Source organism: Geotrypetes seraphini, chromosome 1 (genome assembly GCF_902459505.1).
Source record: "Geotrypetes seraphini chromosome 1, aGeoSer1.1, whole genome shotgun sequence".
Taxonomy (NCBI): Eukaryota; Metazoa; Chordata; class Amphibia; order Gymnophiona; family Dermophiidae; genus Geotrypetes; species Geotrypetes seraphini.
This window is the reverse complement of record NC_047084.1, coordinates 17,510,045-17,530,258: the sequence shown is the minus strand read 5'-3', so window position 1 is coordinate 17,530,258 and position 20,214 is coordinate 17,510,045. Positions and strand designations below refer to the sequence as shown.

Here is a 20,214-nt window from a genome sequence, read left to right as displayed (position 1 = left end):
TAGAATTTATTTATTTTTTTTTCTATTTTGTGATTACAATATGCCAGATTTGAAATGTGTATCCTGCCAGAGCTGGTGTTAGACAACCTAGGACCTAACAAAGAGAGGACAAGTCTTTTTTGTATGTTTATATTGTTTGCACCACAGCACCAGCGTGGGGTTGGAGTGGGCAAAAGGGGGTGGGGTGGGTAGAAAGGTTACAAAATAAACCTGCGAGGTCATTTGAAAAAAAAAAATGCCCAATTGGTCGGGAAAAGCGAATTCAATCAAATCAAATCAAAAAATCGATTCCTTAGGCCAAATCGAATCGAATCAGCCAGCATTAGTTGGGACAGATAGGGAAAATGTTTGAGTGTAATCCATTTTGAGCTCCTTTGGAAGTATGGGCTAAAAAATCAAATAAATAACATTCTTGAGCCACACAGTTGGTTTAATGGCTGGAGGCATTTGGCTCTCAGCATATTTTCTGATGATGAAGGAAAAATATTTAGGCTGGCCTGGGAGATGCTTAGCCTTGTTCAGACAAGATATTTTCCTGCACATAATTTCATGTGCACATCTGAACTTTGCACTATAGAGACTGAAGGGATTTAGCCAGTATTTCAGTCCTGAGTAGTGTAGAACAGGTACAAGGGAAATACTTTTATACCAATAGGAGGAGATATTTTTTTCACTGAAAGAACGGTTAAGCTCTGGAACGTGTTGCCAGAGGTTGTGGTAAAAATAGCTGGTTTTAAAAAAGGTCTGGACAATATCCTGGAGGAAAAGCCCCTTGTCTGCTATAGAGAAAGACATGGGAGAAGCCACTGCTTGCCCTGGATCGGTAGCATGGAATGTTGCTACTACTTGGGTTTTTGCCAGGTACTTGTGACCTGGTTTGGCTACCGTGATGACGGGCTACTGGGCTAGAAACATTAAGGCTATTTTTATGTTCTTATGTCTTTTCATGCATAAGAACATAAGAACATAAGCAGTACCTCTGCTGGGTCAGACCAGAGGTCCATCATGCCCAGTAGTCCGCTCACGCGGCGGCCCATCAGGTCCAGACCTATCTATACCGTTCTATCCCCTTTTTCTTCAGAAAGTTGTCCAATCCCTTCTTGAACTCCAATACCGTACCCTGTCCTATCACACCCTCTGGAAGCGCATTCCAGGTGTCCACCACCCGTTGGGTGAAGAAGAACTTCCTAGCATTGGTTCTGAATCTGTCCCCTTTTAATTTTTCCGAATGCCCTCTCGTTCTTATAGTTTTCGAAAGTTTGAAGAATCTGTCCCTCTCCACTTTCTCTATGCCTTTCATGATCTTATAAGTCTCAATCATATCCCCTCTAAGTCTCCGCTTCTCCAGGGAAAAGAGCCCCAGGTTCTCCAATCTTTTAGCATATGAAAGGTTTTCCATACCTTTAATCAAACGTGTCACTCTCTTCTGAACCCTCTGGAGTATCGCCATATTCTTCTTTAGGTACTGTGACCAATATTGGATGCAGTACTCCAGATGCGGGCGCATCATCACCCTATACAACGGCAAGATAACTTTTTTCATTCTGGTAGTAATACCCTTCTTGATTATACCTAGCATTGGATGAAATATAGCAAACAAAACTGGATGCTCCAGTGCATTATTCTAGCCCAGGGGTTCTCAATCCAGTCCTGGGGACACACCCAGCCATTCTGGTTTTCTAATCTAATGCTTAGTTTTCTATACCGAGACTTCAATCCAGGAAAGCTCGACTTGGTTTACAGTAATTAGGTTAAGGTAGTGAAAATATAAAACAGTAAATTAAAATCAAGCTAATAAAGATATAACAGAAGTAGTTTTCAAAGATTTGCGAAAGAAGGGAAGGGAGCTAGAGCTTAGCAAAAAAAGTGGAAGATCATTCCAAAGTTGGGTGAACTTGAATGATAGGGATTGACCAAAAGCCTTGGTTCTTTTAATACCTTTACTAGATGGGCAGGATAACTTAAGTTGTTGGTTACCCCTTGCAAGGTATCCACAATGAACATACATCAGGTAAATTAGATTTGCATACAGTGAAGGCAATCTCATGCATATTCATTGTAAGTATCATGAAAACCTTACTGGCTGGATGTGTTCTGAGGTCTGGGTTGAGAACCCCTATTCTAATCTAATCTACTCAGGATTTCTTAATCATACGTATCCAGTACAGGTTCAAGGCGATTTATAAGATAAGAGGCCCATGCAACATCATGGGGAAATAGTATATCACATTGAAGAGGAAGGGGCCGCCGCGTGAGCGGACTGCTGGGCATGATGGACCATTGGTCTGACCCAGCAGCGGCAATTCTTATGTTCTTATGTTACATTGTTGCAAGAGGGGAACCATTTACAATACGTTGTAGAGGGCAGTTACATTATCAAGGTAAGGGAGCTGAATCACTGAGCTAAAAGGAATTTATCATAGGTAAGTTTTCAATCATTTCCTGAAGGTGAGGTAATTCATTTCTGTTCTTATGGATGCTGGAAGGGTGTTCCAGGTTCTTGCAGTGACATACGTGAAAAGGGTGTTGAATATTCGCTTGTATTTCACTCTCTTGGATGAGGGGATGATCAGCTGGTGGGTGTTGTTTATCTTGGTTGAGGTGGAGAACAGGTGAGTTATCTGCTCTGGTGAGTTGGTATTTAGTTCATGGCATACAATACAGGGAAGTTTAAGCAAGATTCATGGAATTTACAGGCAACCAGTGAAGCTTGCGGTAGTATGCAGAGACATGGTCATATTTTTTAAAGCCAAAAATCAGCCTGATTGCAGTGTTCTAGATCAATTGGAGTTTGTACATTTGGGAGGAGTTTATATCTGTGTAGAGAGAGTTGCAATAGCCAAGTTGTGCTAGGACTAGCATCTGAACCAGAACTGCAGAATGGTTGCTATAGAAGTAGGGTTTGATCAATCTTAGGGGTCCTTTTATTAAGGTGCGCTAACTGATTTAGGGCACGCTAAATGCTAAGGCATCCATTATATTCTATGGGCACCTTAGCATTTAGCGTATGCTATATCGGTTAGTGCAAAAAAACAAAAGGAATTGACCCCAAGATATCCACAGAGAAGAAAATCCAGAGAAAACAAAAAAAAAACTCTGTGGAGTGACGATGTTCCTAAATGGACTCTATTTGAAAGAGTCAAAGTTCCAAAGTTACACCAAAATCATCCACATAAAATAATTTCATCCACATAAAAATAAATTCATCCACATAAAAATAGGTTATCCACATAAAAGCCTTAAAGGACTGTGTCTTTCTATTGCAAACGCAAGCAGTATCTCACTTCCGGTTCACCACACAATTGTTCCCCCAGGGACCCCTGAAGAAGACTTTTTGTCGAAACGTGGACTGTGTTGGGTCCTGTATCCCTAGTGGACTAGGTCCTTTAAGACTTTTATGTGGATAACCTATTTTTATGTGGATGAATTTATTTTTATGTGGATGAAATTATTTTATGTGGATGATTTTGGTGTAACTTTGGAACTTTGATTCTTTCAAATAGAGTCCATTTAGGAACATCGTCACTCCACAGAGTTTTTTTTGGATATTGGTTAGCGCACCTTAATAAAAGGACCCCATAGTTGCTTTAAGCTGTAGAAAGGTTCACCCCCCTCAGAGGTTGGATATTTGGGATTCGTAGGAAAATGTGGAGTCAAGCAGGATTCCAAGCACCTTGGAGATCTTCTCAATGTTTATTGTTGCACTAGAGGGCAGGGTTAAGACCATGGGTGCTGACTGTGTGGCGGTGTGGAACCAAAGAAGCTTGGTTATGGTGGTGTTTAGTTTTAGTTTGCTGGAGAGTGCCCAGGAGTAGATTTTTTCAATGCCTTTGGAAACTTTTTTTAGGAGGACTCCCTAGTGTCAGCATAAACTGGGATTAGGAGGAATATATCATCTGTGTAGGATAGTAGACATTCGCCATCGGTGAAGGTGAGGTTGCCCAGGGTGCTCATAAAAATGCTGAAGATCACTGGTGAGAGTGGGGACCCCTGAGGCACTCCACAGACTGCTTTCTAGCTTTGGGAGAAGGTGCTATCTTTCCTAGGGTTACCAGACGTCTGGACTTCCCTGGACATATCCTCCTTTTCGAGGACATATCCGGGGATTTGGACAGCTTTTTAAAACCTGGCACTTTCTCCAAGTTTTGAAAAGCTTCCTGTAAAAATCACATTGGGAAGGGGCATGCACGGATGCCATCTGGGGGCAGGGCTGGGGGGCAGAACAGGGTGTGACTCAGGCGGGATGGGGCAGGCCTGTCGGCATGGCCACGGGTCCAGATTTTCTTTTGGGAAAATCTGGTAACCCTAATCTTTCCATACACAGGAGCTCATTGAACCAGTTCAGGACAGTTCCAGTCAGACCTAGTTCATTGAGTTCTAACCTAATAATCTTTTTTTATTTTTAAACCATAAGTCGATATTCTAGTTATCAAAAGAATAATACAGTGGTACCTTGGAATCCTAACTTAATTCGTTCTAGAACCTTGTTTGAGTTCCAAAACATTCGAGTTCCAAGACAATTTTTCCCATTGAAAAGAATAGAAACTGGATTAATCCGTTCCTTGGTCCCACAAACTCTGCAAGATCGGGCCTACCTGGCAGAAACAGCAAGATTGGGACCCCCAGCAGCAGAGGCAGCAAGATTGGGACCCCCAGCAGCAGAGGCAGCAAGATCGGGACCCCCAGCAGCAGAGGCAGCAAGATTGGGATCCCCAGCGGCAAGACAGCAAGATTGGCAACGGCAGCTGCAAGTGGTGTTCAGCCCAAAGCTTCCCTCCCAGGCGGAAACAGGAAGCTGCGTCAGAGGGGAAGCTTTGGGCTGAGCACTGCTTGCAGTTGGATTCCAAAGCAGTGTTCAGATTCTGGGGCAAAAATGAAGAAAAAACGTTTGGATTCCAAATCGTTCAAGTTTTGGGGCATTCGGATTCTGAGGTACCACAATATATAGTTTAAAATAGGACCTATATGTTGCACTCTCTTGGACACACAGATACAAGGGTCTCTTTTCTAAATGCTTTCACTCTAAGACAGGGGCTCACAATCAGGGCAGGATTAAAGGGTAGGCCAAGTAGGCGCGTGCCTCGGGCCCAGAGGGAGCCCCTGAATGCTGCCTGCTCTGATGATGTCAGTGTACCTGCATTTGTGTCCGGCTTCAGGCGTCCAAGTATTGCCTCCTCCTGCCTTCTTCATTATTCAGTGCAGCTGAACTCGCAGTCTTCAAAAGGCCACAGGCAGTGGTTTCTACACTCTGCCCACAGCTGACCCAGAAGCCATTCCTCTGATGCTGGGATTTTTCATTAGAGGGAAGGCTTCTGGGTCAGCTGCGGGCAGCGTGTAGGAACCGCTGCCCGTTTACTTTTGAAGACTGCAAATTTGGCTGCACTGAATAATGAAGAAGGAAGTAGAAGGTGCTACATGGGCTTCTGGAGCGGGGGGGGGAGGGGGGACATAAAAGGGCAGAGGCAGGGAAGGGACAGGACCATGGAAGGGCTCAGTGTACTTGGGTGCCTAGGGCCCACTGAAGAATTAATCCTGTCCTGCTCACAATCCAATCCTTAGGACACATTTAGCCAGTCTGATTTTCCTGATATCCCCAATGAATATGCATAAGCTAGATTTGCATGCACTGTCTTCATTATATGTAAATCTAGCTCTTGCAGATTTATTGGGGATATCAGGAAAACTAGAATGTCTAGGTGTGTCCTGAGGAATGGGTTGAGAACCCTTGCTGTAAGAGCTGTAGGTCTGTTCCAAACTAATTTGCCGTAGAATCCAGAACAATTTATTTTACATATTATATGCTAATGCATGAGGTCGGCAACCCGCAGCTCGTAAGCCACATGCAGCTCTTTCACCATGTGGTTGCGGCTCTTTCACCATCTGGCTGCGGTTCTCTTGCTTCAATGGGTTAATGCCAGCGATTCCTACAGCTGCCTGTCGCTAACCCAGAAGCCTCTCCTCTGCCATGTCTATCAGAACTTCCTATTTCTGCCCGGGCGGGAGGCGATAAAGGACAGGCTTCCAGGTTAGCAGCAGGTAGCTGTAGGAATTGCCACTGACCCGTTGAAGCAAGAAAGAGCATAATATTTGTAAGTGGGGTTGGGGGAGAGGAAATATGCTGCAGGAGGGATGAGAGTGGTGAGAGAGGAAGAAATGGACATAAGGGTAGAAGGGTAGGAGAGAAGGTGCATGGGGAGAGAGAGAAATGGACATGAAACAATTCTGTGCAGAAATACAGTGTCAAAAGTCTCATTAAATTGTTTTTCTTTATTTTCCGTACATACTTGAAGATTTGTTTTTGTGTTAAATTTATATATACCCAAATTGCATTAAAAATCATATCTCAAACCCCCTTCTCTACCCTTTGCAGCTCTTTGTAAATCTTGGGTCAGACATTTAGGATAAAATGTCTGCTTGAAAAAGGTTGCTGACCCCTGTGCATTATTATTCTAAAATTTAAGTACATGTTATAGTGCATTTACCCCATTTTCCCTTGTTTCTAGGTCAAGATGGTACTAGATATACAGCATGCATTCTGGATATGCTCTATCTTTGTGCTAGCAGATGCACAGCGTCTGGGTAAGTCTTCCGACATGGAACCTTTTATGAAAACTTGGCTCGGATAATTGAGCACATGAAATATATAATGATATACATGTTTGTATTTAGCTCAAGCCTTTCCAATTGCAGTTCAAGGTGAGTTATAGTATATGCGGGTATGGTAGGCATTTTCCCTGTCTCTAGAGCACAGTTCTTCAACCGCCGGTCCGCGGACCGGTTACGGTCCGCAGGAAATTTTTGCCGGTCCGCGCAGGACCGGCAAGATTGACTCATTTGAACTTCCTGCCGGTCCGCGCAGGACCGGCAAGATCAGCATCGGAAGCGTGCGCTGGGCCGGAGAGATCTTGGGGAGCCTCTGACAGTGGCTTTCTCCCCTCTCTGCAGCTCTCCTTTACTTCCCAGCGCAGCGATTCACGAAGGCAGCCTCGGGGCTTTTGCTGAGTCGCGGCTGCCTCTGATGATGCAACTTCCTCTTTCCTCAGAGGCGGCGCGACCCAACAAAGGACCCGAGGCTGCCTTCGTGAATCGCTTCGCTGGAAAGTAAGAAGAGCTGCTGGGAGGGGAAAAAACCACTATCAGTCTGGGAAGCTGCTGGGCAGGGGAAAAAAGGGACAGCTGCTACTGGAAAGGGAGAAGGAGAGATGCTTCTGGGAGGGGAGGAGGGAAAGGAATCTGGGAAGCTGCTGGGCCAGGAAAAAAAAGGGACAGCTGCTACTGGAGAGGGAGAAGAAGGAGAGATGCTTCTGGGAGGGGAGGAGGGAAAGGAATCTGGGAAGCTGCTGGGCCAGGAAAAAAAAGGGACAGCTGCTACTGGAGAGGGAGAAGGAGAAGGATAGATGCATCTGGGAGGGGAGGAGGGAAAGGAATCTGGGAAGCTGCTGGGCAAGATAAAAAAAAGGGACAGCTGCTACTGGAGAGGGAGAAGAAGGAGAGATGCTTCTGGGAGGGGAGGAGGGAAAGGAATCTGGGAAGCTGCTGGGCTAGGAAAAAAAGGGACAGCTGCTACTGGAGAGGGAGATGGAGAGGTGCTGCTGGGAGGGGAGGAAGGGAAGAGAGTTACTGCTGGACAGGAGGAGGAGGGAAGGGAGAATGAAAAAAGGAAGGAAACAGCTGGCAGAGAGATTAGAGGAGGGGAAGGGGAGACACAGGCATGAGAAAGTAGAGAGATTGATGATAGGAAGGGGTCAGCAGAAAAATAAGCAGAGGGACAATGATGATAGATCTGGTGTAGGAGAGATAAAAATGAAGAGAGCAGTGAAGCTGGAATGAATCATGTAAATAGGAGAGAGGGGCACAAGCTGGATGGAAAGGGGAGAGGGACATAGAAAGAAGACAGATACCATATGGAAGGGGGAGAGGACAGATAGTGGATGGAAGGGGCAGATGCTGGATTGAAGAGACAGAGAGGGCATACGCTGGAAGGAAGAGAGTGAAAAAAAGATTGAAAGCAGAAACCAGAGACGACAAAAGGTAGAAAAAAATAATTTTATTTCTATTTTGTGATTAGAATATATCAGATTTGAAATATATATCCTGCTAGAGCTGGTGTTAGACATAACTGGGGACTGCAAAACCCAGGCAGTGCTTCTTTAGCTTTCAGCTGGCTTAGGGCGCTCTCTGACCAGGGGGCAGTTGCCCTAGTTGCACTCCCCTAAAACTATTCCTGTCATGTGTTACTTCAGTATTCTGTTAGCATGATATTTCTGTGTAGCATTCTGTAATAATTTGGCTTGTTCAGTTTTCTTGATAGTAGAGGGGATATATGTGAAGGGGAGGGGAGACAGGGGTTTTGTTGATCCTTGCTCTGAATTATTTGTATTTATAAAATGACAATTCTACAGAATATTGTTTCTTTTTATACTTTAATAAAATACATTCAATATAAAATCATAACTGAGGCTTGTGTGGATGGGATCAGATGATTTGTGGGGACCGAGCTCGCGGAGATGGGGCGGAAACGGGATTTTTAAATTTTAGTCCTAGTAGTTTGCCGGTCCACAAAATAATTATTTTTTTTTTGCCGGTCCACGGGTGTAAAAAGGTTGAAGAACACTGCTCTAGAGGGCTTACGAGGGGCCGCTGAAAAGTTCTCAGCCCAACCAAGAAGAGAATGACGTGGAGCCATGAAACGGACAAGTTATTCCACACTTTTCTTGTTTCAATGATATGAAGCGAAAAGTGTCAAGAAAAGTGTGGAATAACTTGTACGTTTCATGGCTCCACATCATTCAATTCTTGGTTGGGCTGAGAACTTTCAGCAGCCCCCTTTGACACGCAGCTCCTCATTGGTAAGGCCTGACTTAGTGCAGGAAGAGGCGGTCGGAGCATACAGCGAGTGATTTCCTGCACTCGCCGGCGCTCCGGCTGCTCTCTCCTGCCTCTCCCGCTGCCCTCTCCAGTCTCCTCCATGAAAAACCGTATTTGCGGTTTTTCAAGATTTGCGGGGGTTCCTGGAACGGAACTCCCGCAAATATCAGGGGAGTACAGTATTGCTTAGTTGCCTACTTACCTTCTTAAACTAGCTGATCCTCTCCTATGTTTTACCCCCTACCTCTTACTAAGTTGCGGTAGACCCAAATTCTGTAACCGGCACCTAATGTTAGGCACCTATTTGGGAGGCGCCCAACTAGATAGGCGCATATCTAAATTGATCAACAAGCTCAATTAAGCTTTTTAATGAGCAATAATTGAAACTAAGGAGCCTATCAAGAAAGAGCAATTCTGTAATAAGGCGCCTCTAAAAATTTAGGCAGCCTTCAGAAAAATAGACGCTATGCACGTTAGGTGTGGGCATGGCTACGTGTTAGGTGCCTTATTGCAGAATTGCTACTCTTAAGCATGCTTAAGCGCTCATATAGGCGCCTAACTTTTAGTTGTGCCTAGAGTTGGCCTATTTATTGGGCACTTCCAAAATAAGTGCCGCTCAGCGTGATTCATTAATCAGCACCCAATTTTAATTGAATCACGCTGAACAGTGCCTAGTTTGGCGCCTAAGTTTGGGTGCTTCTTATAGAATTTGCCCTTAAATGATCCAACACTGCTTCAAAGCTCATAGGAATTCTGTGAGCGTTAATGATGGATGGGGGAGGGAATTTTTATCTTTTGTATAGATTCTGATTGTTTATAAGTGCTTATTTGATTATTATTATTTGTACGTAAATTGTATTGCACTTTTTGTTGGCATTAAAAACTAAATAAAGTAAAAAAAAAAATAAGAACTTTGCTTTCTAACTTTTGCTGGTAATTAAAAAAAAAAATTAATGAAAACCGCCTCCGAGATTGAGGACAAGAAATGTTTTACCTTAAGCTTTCTTTCTGAAAGATCCCTCCCCTTTATTGAATGTAGTCTATGCAAGGCAAACAGGAAGTGAGGGAGATAAGTGCTCCTTTTAACAGAGATAGGACCATCTGGAATGGACCAACAGGTCTGGGAATTGAAACCAGAGAGCTAATTAAGCAGCAGATATTATCGTACAGCCCTAAGAGGATTTGTTTTAATAAATATTCTATTTTTCTTACTTAACCAATGACACCTAAGATTTGGTTGCTTTTAATTTTTTTTTAGATTATGTCAGATAAAAGGAAACTTTGGAGAGGCTGTAATTAGTGTTGTGTAGTACAATTTTTACAATTTGTTGAGTTCAAGGTAGCAGAAACATTATTTCGTACATAAATACCTTACATACTTTTTTCCATTCTCCATCAGGCCAGATGGCTTAGAATTGGCCGCACTGTCACTTGTTAGAGCTGAGTGAGATAAAACAGTTTTCTCCTTAGTTATTTTTATGGTTCCATGGTAACAAAATTAAATAGGTGTTATGTACATTGCCAATGTTTTAGGTTTAACCAGGTGCTGTAATATACATCGATATGTATTTAATGCAAGCACTTTGGATGGAAATTGCTAGTAAGAAGAAAATTCAGGCTACTGAAATTTGTGACATCTGATCTCAAAAGAGACCTAAATGGTTAAGTATAAGCCTTTTGATCTTGTCCGCTGAGCTCGCTTTAAGGAAAGCAGAAACAGAAGCAGTCAGTTCTTGTAAACCTACAGCTTGTTTATGTTTAGTTCTGTACATGCTATACCACCTTTTATCTATTTCACATATGGTAGAGTAGTTCTTCCACCATTTGAATACCCTTATGGTTTTACTATTTTTCCATACAGTTTTAAAGGATCCTCAGCGGCACCACTTGGAACTCAATTGCATTTCATTGTACCAAGCTTTACGTGTCAACTCGTCATCGGGTCCAATTGACACGTAAAGCTTGGTACAATGAAATGCAATTGAGTTCCAAGTGGTGCCGCTGAGGATCCTTTAAAACTGTATGGAAAAATAGTAAAACCATAAGGGTATTCAAATGGTGGAAGAACTACTCTACCATATGTGAAATAGTCTTGATTAAGGACCCTTGTGAAAATTTGATTGTGTTATCAGTGAATTTATACCACCTTTTATCATCACAGCAGAGCGGTTTACAATATCATATAGACCAGTGTCTTACAAACTGTGTGCCGTGGCACAGTGGTGTGCCGCTAGAGATTCCAGAATTTATTTTTAAAATCCCCTTCATAAGAAATAATTCATAAAATAAATATACACAGGAATAAATGACGTGTACATCATGTACGTAAGAGTCTGTCACCACCGGCGCCTCTCTTCCTCTTCATCCCTCAGCATACCTCAGTAAATGTTCGCCAGCACGAGCAGCATCTTCCTCCTGTTGCTAGTGCCAGCTTCAGCTCTTTTCTGATGTCACTTCCTGTCGTAGGACCAGGACATGACATCAGAAGGGAGCCTAGGGTGGTGCAAGCAGCAGGTAGAAGATGCTGCTCGTGCCGGCGAACATTTACTGAGGTATAATTTCAGTTATAATGTGCCATGAAAAATATTTGCTCCATTTAGTGTGCTGGAGCTAAAAACATTTATGAAACGCTGATATAGACTAAACAGATTAGGAAAGTCACAGTGGAACCATTTACAATTATACACAGTCTAAACTAGAGGTCTCAAACTCAAACCCTTTGTAGGGCCACATTTTGGGTTTGTCAGTACTTGGAGGGCCTCAGAAAAAAATAGTTAATGTCTTATTAAAGAAACGACAATTTGCATGAGGTAAAACTCTTTATAGTTTATATATCTTTTTTTTGGCTAAGTCTTAATAATAATATTTTAATTTATAGCTAAAGAGACACATGATCAAGAAACAATTTTATTTTACTTTTGTGATTATGATAAACATACCGAGGGCCTCAAAATAGTACCTGGTGGGCCGCATGTGGTCCCCGGGCCGCAAGTTTGAGACCATTGGTCTAAACTATTTAGAAGTGATAGAGAGGCTTACATAGACTAAGCTGGGCAGAAGAGATATGAAAAGAAACTAACGATGAGGCCATATGGTAAATTACCAAAAGTTTTAGAGGCATGTTTACTTAAATGTGGAGTTGATTGCTATTGCACACTAATGACAGATTGGTAAATATTTTGCCTACAACAAGAAAGATGAGCTTATAAATGGAGCAAAAACAATGGCTGATAAGTATAGAAGATCTTTTACTGAAGTGCACAGGGTAAATTCTATAATGGTGCTCAGATTTAGGCACTGGGAACTTATGCCATCTGGGCCCTCATGTAAAGTTGGGCATGTAACCCCGGTATTCCATGACACTGCACCTAAATACTTGGAATGCCCCACCCATGCCCCTCCCATGGCCACGCCCCCTTATGGACTGAATGTGAGACACTTTGAATGCACAGTGTTGCAGAATAGCATGAAGACAGATGCACACTTAGATCCAAATTGGAACCAATTAACTCCAATTAAGGCCAGTAATTGGTTGTTAACGCCCAACTGACTTATTTTATTATTTTTGTCAACTGCAGAAGATTCACATGTATTTTTCAGAGTCTGACTTTGCCTGATTACTTTATGCATATGCATTATCACAAAAGTGCTGAATGTCATGCCCAACCAACATGCTAAAACAATTACAAACAGTCCAAAATACAGCTCTTAGACTGTTTTACTCGCTGAAAAAATATGACCACATTACCACCGCTTTCCGAGATTCACATTGGCTCCCAGTACAAGCACGCATACAATACAAATTCTACTGCACCCTATTCAAAGCCCTAAATGGAAACGGACCAAGCTATCTGAGCAACCGTGTAATCAGGAAAAACACATCCAGACCAAGGAGAACTCATACACACTTTACCCAACCCCCAATCAAAGATATACAAAGCAAAAAAATATATGATGGACTATTAGCCACCAGAGCACGAAACTAGACTGCCACCTCTATGACTATGACGCCCAACTACAAAACATTCGGGAAAGAACTTAAAACTTTTCTATTCAAGAAATTTGTCAAATGATCTAACTAAACCTGATCGCCCCTCCACAGATCCAGCTGCATAATACATCTATTAACCATGTATTTGCCCTGGAAATGCCCAGGCCAACTCTTGTTGTAAACCGCCTAGAACTGAAAGGTATTGGCGGGATAGAAGACACCAATGTAATGTAATATGTATTATTGTAATGTGTTATTTGTGTGATTGTCTGGCAAAAGTCTGTTTCGATTCCAATGTGTACAGTGGCATAGTAAGGGGGGTAGCTCTAGGTGCTGTCTTGGGGGCGCTGACACTTCTTCTCCTCTCCGCATTTCTGTACTTCTTTAACTTTTTGCTCGCTCTGGCCTCGGCTCTCCCTCTGAAGTCACTTCCTAGTTGCAGGACCAGGATGTGACATCAGAGGGTCAGCTAAGGCTGGCCCAGGCAGCAGGTTGGAGATGCTGCTCGCGGTGTAGAAAAACTAAAGAGGTATTGTGGGGTGTACGCAGCAGGGCGGACTGGGAAGATGTCGGGGGCGGAGAAGAGGGCTGGAGGGGGGCGGGGGGGGGCACCACCTCCCTGGGTGCCTCCTACTCTTGCTCAGCACCCATGACCCTGTTTCTCCTGAGCTGGCCTCTGTACATTGGTTTCCTATTAGGAAGTGAAGTATTTTTAAGGATTACTACCAATGATCCCAGGATATATTGGCAGTTTCTGAGATATATATATATTCCTGCATTCTCTTTACAATCACAAAATGAAAGGCATTTTTGTGTGCCCTCAGCAAGATTGTTTTATTTAGAAACTGCACTTAACAAAGCTCTGGAACAAGGTCTCTTCTGTTATAAGGTCATTAGATGGGTTATTATTGTTTTGAAAGGCTATGAAAACTTATTTGTTTTGAATTTTGTTTACCATTAGATTATTAGATGGGTTTTTTTTTTTGTTTTTTTTTATAAAGCTGTAAGGATTTGTTTTAAATTTTTGTTTATTGTAAGATTATGATTGTCACTTTATGATTGTAATTTTATGCTGTATTGTCTATGGAAATTATTATGAATGTACCTTCGTGAACCATTCTGAGCTTTTTGGGAGGTCAGGAAAAGAGCTAATTAACTTTGGGTAACCCATATAAAATCCAGGGGATAATGCACAAACTAGCATGTTGACCACTTCTGCACAACTGTTACCACAGGGCCTGGCAGTTTGCGGCTGCTAATTTTCACTTTAACTGCATGTTAGGTTCGGGTGTGGGAACAAGGCATGTCATGGGCGGAGAATGGGCGTGAACTGCATGCTACAGTCCACATGCGTGCTATCCCTTTTGCAGGGAGCACAGTTCACTTAGTGCCTCCTCAAAGGAAGGTGCTCGGTGCATCCACGCTAATTGCAAACAGGTTTACACGTACTAGAGTAGTGCTCAGTGCGTAATTACTGAGGAAATGCCGGGCATCCTCCCGACAATTACAGCACAGCTTTTGAATTTAATGCATTTAATTTTTGCTGTTAAAGCACGCTAAGTGCAAAACCTTAGTGCACTTTAGTAAAAGACCCCCATAGTTAAAGTAGGTTGGAAAGGTTTGGCTTATAATTTGTTCTGCTCTTCAGAAGAGGTTCCAAGTCTAGCTAGAAGACGTAGTAGCTGTGAGGGAGTATCCAAGGTATATATGTTTTATACCACATCACTTGAACTATTTCAGACATTCACTCATTCATCCTGGCAGGGAAGTATTTGTGGTTTTTAAGGAGACCTTTAAGACCCATATGCTCAAAACTGTGTGTTTAATTATTGACACAAAACCAGTTTTAACCAGTTTAGCTTCAACATATTTCAGCTATCAATGCCCAAAATGGCTAATTGCAGTCTTTTCTGTGGTTTGTAGCAGCCTCCGATAATTGTATGTAAATGGATTTCAACGAGCTCATCAATATCAAAATGAGCACTTCAATCAGTGCCCAGATGATGCACAAAATGAAGCACAGGGGAAGGTGTGGCTCACTGGTAGAGCTGATGCCTCTGCACTCAGAGGTTGTGAGATCAAATCCCAATGCTGCTCCTTGTGACACTGGACAAGTCACTTAATCCTTCAGTGCCCACCACTTTGAATGTCAGCTTGGTAATGCCAAAGCCACAAAATGGTAGTATACAAGGGTTCATAGTCAGATGCGCGCAAGACAAAAGTAAGGTTGCTCTCACCAAAGGTGAGTGAAATCCACGAAAGAGAAATACCAGTTATATAGCAAGTTATATAACGGTATATAGCAAGTTATATAACGGGCACAGTCAGGCAGCGAAAGGATGGTGGACTGTTTGGAGCAAGTATAAAAGGAGCAAATGTAACCAATCAAAAAGACGCTATCGAAGGGAAACCAATCACAAAGACGCTAGCGAAGGGAGGGCGGGCTCTTCTGAGCAGGGAAACCAAGCACAAAGACGCTAGCTTGGTGCAGATATGTTGCTTTGTTATCTTTGCGCTCATTTGTCTGCTCCCATTTGTCTTTGCACTCATTTGTCCGCGTGATTTTGTCTGCGCTTGTTTGTCTTGGCTCTGTTGTCCATTGCTAATTTGTCTTTGTGCTCACTTGACTTTTCGCTCAATTGTCATGCACTGAGTTGTCTTCACGCATTTGTCTGCGCACGTTTATCTTGCGCTCATTAGACTTGCCACCGTATACAAGTCCCCATTCCTTAATGATCCAAATTTAGCAACAGGTCAGGAGGTGCCAGTAGCACTGAAACACACATGTATTAGTAGCATATATTGGCAAGTCTGGGCTACTGATTGCATGTGGAAATTCATAAAAATGCTTTTGGGAAACATAATATACTCATGTTAAAGGTGCACCTCATGCACCTGTGTTAAAAGACATGTTTCATGCATATATGTTAAAGGTGCATTTGGGGGCTGCTGATTGCATATGTCCCACCGACGAAGTGTAGGAAAAAAAAGCATATAGCGTGTTTCCCTGAAAATAAGACATGGTCTTATATTAATTTGTGCTCCAAAAAACACACTAGGGCTTATTTTCGAGAATATTAATTTTTATTTTTTCCATGTACAACAATCATCTCCCCTTCCTCTCCTCCACCCCAATTCTTCCTCTTTCGTTTCTCTCCCCCCCCTCCCATGTGCAGCATCTTTCCTCGCCTCTCACCCAATCCCCTTGTGCAGCAGCTCCGAGGCCTCCAAAACCAGCGGAAGTGACGTGGCACCGCTTCTGTTTTGGAGGCTTTGGAGTGGAGGTATGTCAGGCTTACAGTGGGAGGGTCGTTGGGGGTTCCGCTGCAAAGGATGTGCGGGAAGGATAGAAAGATGCTGCAGAGGGAAAACCCGGCCCTGGCGGGGAAAGACACGAAGCAGCCCATTCAGAGTGCTACCGCTGTTTTTGGAGGCCTCAGAGCTGCTGCACAAGGGGATGGGTGAGAGGAGAGGAAAAATGCTGCACACGAGGAGGGGGGGAAGAAACAAAAGAGGAAGAATTGGGGTGGAGGAGAGGAAGGGAGAGATGATTGGCAAATTGGGCAGCACTAGTGTCAGAGATGGAGTAAGGGAGTGTCGGGGTGGCTTTGGGGGATCGATCTTAACTAGGGCTTATTTTCACTGTATGGTTTATATTAGGAGCATCTTTAAAAAATCATGCTAGGGCTTATTTGTGGGATAGGTCTTATTAGTCCTCCACCCCTCCCTTCTTATGATGCGCACCAATGATGTGCTACAAAAAGTCATGCCTATGGTTGATACTCAAGCTTCCCTGCGACATAGCCATGCTGCGCTTGTCAGTTGCTTTCTGTTATGACTGATTGGATGGGATTACAGCAGGCCTCTGTGAAACTCATTTGCATGCAAAATTGTTTGAACATCGATCGCCATTGTCAAGTTGGACAATTTACCGGCACCACAGCGTCCCACAGGATTTTAAAGGCGATTTTAGAGCATCTGGCTCTCACGTCTGTTAAACGATAACAAATCCCCTCAGTAGATGCTTTATATTTATCTGCCTCTGACCTGTGAATTGTAAAATGTCAAAACCAAACAGTGGTTCTTCAAATCAAATTGGCTGGGTTTTATATAATTTATTGTGTCAATATTAGACATAGTTGATCCTGTAGCAATTTATGCCTGGTTTATGTATTGTCTCATTAGTTTAGCAGCCCAGACCACAAACCGTCTGGTAGGAACAGTAAAGGTTTTGTTGGGAGTTCTTTTATTACCTCAAAAGCCAAAGCCCCAGGCTTGTTCTTTCAGGTAGGATGGCTTTTCTTACAATCAACAAATGCCATATTCTGAGGTATCAAATCTCCATCTTACAAATTTTTAAAAAATGTGGTATACCTGGACTCATTATACTTTAACTTCCTAATTCTGTAATCTTAGAGTTTAACTGTAATTTCTATTAGTGCACCAACCAGTTGATATTCAGCCAGTGGGGTTTTTTTAACACCATTTATTTAACATTTATGTTTATTTAAAACTTGAAATGGTACCTTTTCTAATAAAAGGCCACTGTGGGCAGAATTACCTCTAGATCAGGGGTGTCCAACCTTATGGCTTCCCTGGGCTGCATTGGCCGAAAAAAATGTTTCTGGGGCCGTACAAACATGCAAATGCTGCAGCAAGACAGAGGAGGGAGCTGGCAAGATGGTAAGCACCCGTGGAAAGCAGAAGAAAACACTGCAACGCCCTTGGGGCCGCACAAAATATTTCACAGGGCCACATGCGGCCCTCGGGCCGCAGGTTGGACACCCCTGCTCTAGATATTCAGTGCCAGGTTACATCTGGGCACCAACACTGAATACCTGGGGCTAATTTTTGCTACGGAAGCTATCGGAGCTTGTGCAGGACCAAGCTGATATTCAGTCAGGACCTGAATAAGACATTTATGCAGGTCCCAGCTGGAATTTGCAAAAGGATTTCTGGCCAGGTCCTGACCACTGCCATGATTTCAAACCTCCTCCCCTGTCAGTCCAAAGCCCCCCCTCTCACCCCAGAAGATAAACCAAAGCAGGCCTGTGCCCCCACTCTCACCCCAGTATGCTCCCGCCATCACAGACCCCTCTGGGAGGGCTTTTTGGTGGTCTAAAAAAGGTATTTCCTTGTCATCAGCAACAGATGAATTCAGGGATGATTGGGTTGTGTCCACCCACCAGTAGGTTTCAAGTTTCAAATTTTATTACAATTTTGATTCAATCGTAATATCGTAATTCAAAGCGATATACAGTTAAAAAGGGAAAATCCAACCTATTTAAATGTTCCTAAAAACAAAGACATTAATGAACTTACAAGCTGAGCTCTGTCCTATATAGGATGGTATGCTCACTGGTCAGCCAGTATTCTCTTTCTCTGCAGACAGATGGATGGTTTCTCTCCTGCTCCTGGTTTTTATCTGTTGTTCAGTGTAGCCTGCAAGCAGTGGTGTAGCGAGGGTGAGAGCCGCCCAGGGTGGTGGCACCCCTCCCCTCTTCCCTCACCCCTCTGATGTCACTTCCTAGGTGTGGGTCCCGGAAGTGACGTCAGAGAGAGCACTGAACCTGATGCTGACAGCAAGTTGGTGGCTGCTCACGCTGAAGTGAAAAAGATATGGGGAAAGGGAAAGGGCGCGTGCGGGGCAAGGGGAGGAGTAGAAAGGGAGAAGGGGGAGAGGAGAAGAGGGGGTGTGCCGGTGCCCCATGCACGATGAGGCCTGGGGCGGACTGCATCCTCGCCCTCCCCTTATTACACCACTGCCTGTAAGTGTGGCTAGGTCTGGTTCCAGGCACAGCTAAGCTCCTGTGTTGGCTCTGCTATCTCAGTGATGGATTCCTTGCCTTTATGCTGGTACAAGGCGACTTCTTTTGAGAGTACCCACTAGTGTCTAATATTAAAGGCAAATGCTAGATCAAGAAGATCTTTATTTAGTCATATCAGAAATAGAGACTATGGATCTCCATGGCCTGCAGTCAATTGCTGTTAGAACCAGTCTTAGCTATTGGCCTGCCTGCGGGCTATCATTGATTCAATTACTTCTCTTTTTCATGATTTGTAAATTTTTTAATGACTACTTTTTATTTTTGTTCTTTTTTACTATATTTACTATTGTTCTGTTTTACTTCATAATACTTAGCTAAGACTGGTTCTAACAGCAATTGACTGCGGGCCCTGGAGATCCATAGTCTTTATTTCTGATATGACTAAATAAAGATCTTCTTGATCTAGCATTTGCCTTTAATAGAAGACACTAGTGGGGACTCCTTTGGAGAGACATATGAGAATATGAGAGACATAGTATGAGAATTCGAGGGCTTCTGAGGATCTAGTAGTGTAATCTTTGGGAACCGCCAGCAGGTATGGCAATCTCCTTCCTGCTTGAAGCAACGTTTCTGGCTAATAATGGTGTGAGTGCAGGGTAATTTCTCGCCTACACAGGGATAGGCCGTTACACATTTGGGCTTAGTCTGGGCAATGGCTATTTTTCCTGCAAGCGCCTTTTATGGCCTGGACTGCTGCATTCTGAGGGTTAGATTTTCCAGTTTTTCCCATACCTTCATGGTACAATATAGGCATTTGTGGGTCAAATTCAAGTAGAGGTGGTGTCTACCCAACATTACATGGCCTTTAGAGGCCCATTCTAAGGTTCCTCTCTCTGTTCCTACAAGCCTCTCATAGGGGTATGCTGGGCCTAGATTCTGTCTGCTAGATTCTTTCACAATTAGGTTGGCTGTTTGTCCTTTTAAGAGTGTCCTGCCAAGTTAGCCTGATCTGAGGGGTACTGATCTGAATATCTGTGGTTTTTCACAGGAGGCTGGTGGTCTCCGACTCAAGGGAACTAGATAGTGAGTTTTCCTGGGTGTTTTTCTACCTCCAGTGGAAACCCTTTGTATGCCCACTTGAACTGATTCTGTTTTGTGGGGCCATTCCTCCCTACTTCAATGAACTGCATGCCCCTTAGGCCAGTAGTCTCAAACTCGCAGCCCACCAGGTACTATTTTGAGGCCCTCGGTATGTTTATCATAATCACAAAAGTAAAATAAAACAGTTTCTTGATCATGTGTCTCTTTAGCTATAAATTACAATATTATTATTAAGACTTAGCCAAAAGAAAAGATTTATAAGCTATAAAGAGTTTTACCTCATGTAAAATTGTAATTTCTTTAATAAGACATTAACTGATTTTTCTGAGGCCCTCCAAGTACCTACAACTCCAAAATGTGGCCCTGCAAAGGGTTTGAGTTTGAGACCACTGCCTTAGGCTGAAATGGCAGTGCTGCTGTCCAGGAATTGTGTTGGCTGGGACTATTAGCTTGGTCAGTGGAGTTTTGTTGAGTGCATTCTCATGA

At 43.3% G+C, this 20,214-nt stretch overlaps 1 protein-coding gene across 2 annotated transcripts in view; it reads left to right on the top strand.

Moving 5' to 3' along the window:
• Window positions 1-20,214, top strand: part of VCAN (versican) — a 249,752-nt gene that overhangs the window by 8,449 nt on the left and 221,089 nt on the right. For both annotated transcript variants that reach the window (XM_033923290.1, XM_033923357.1), the window contains exon 2: window positions 6,504-6,579. In XM_033923290.1, coding sequence (XP_033779181.1) covers window positions 6,510-6,579 — 70 coding nt within the window. In that variant the 5' untranslated portion in view covers window positions 6,504-6,509. The remainder of the gene's footprint in view (window positions 1-6,503; window positions 6,580-20,214) is intronic.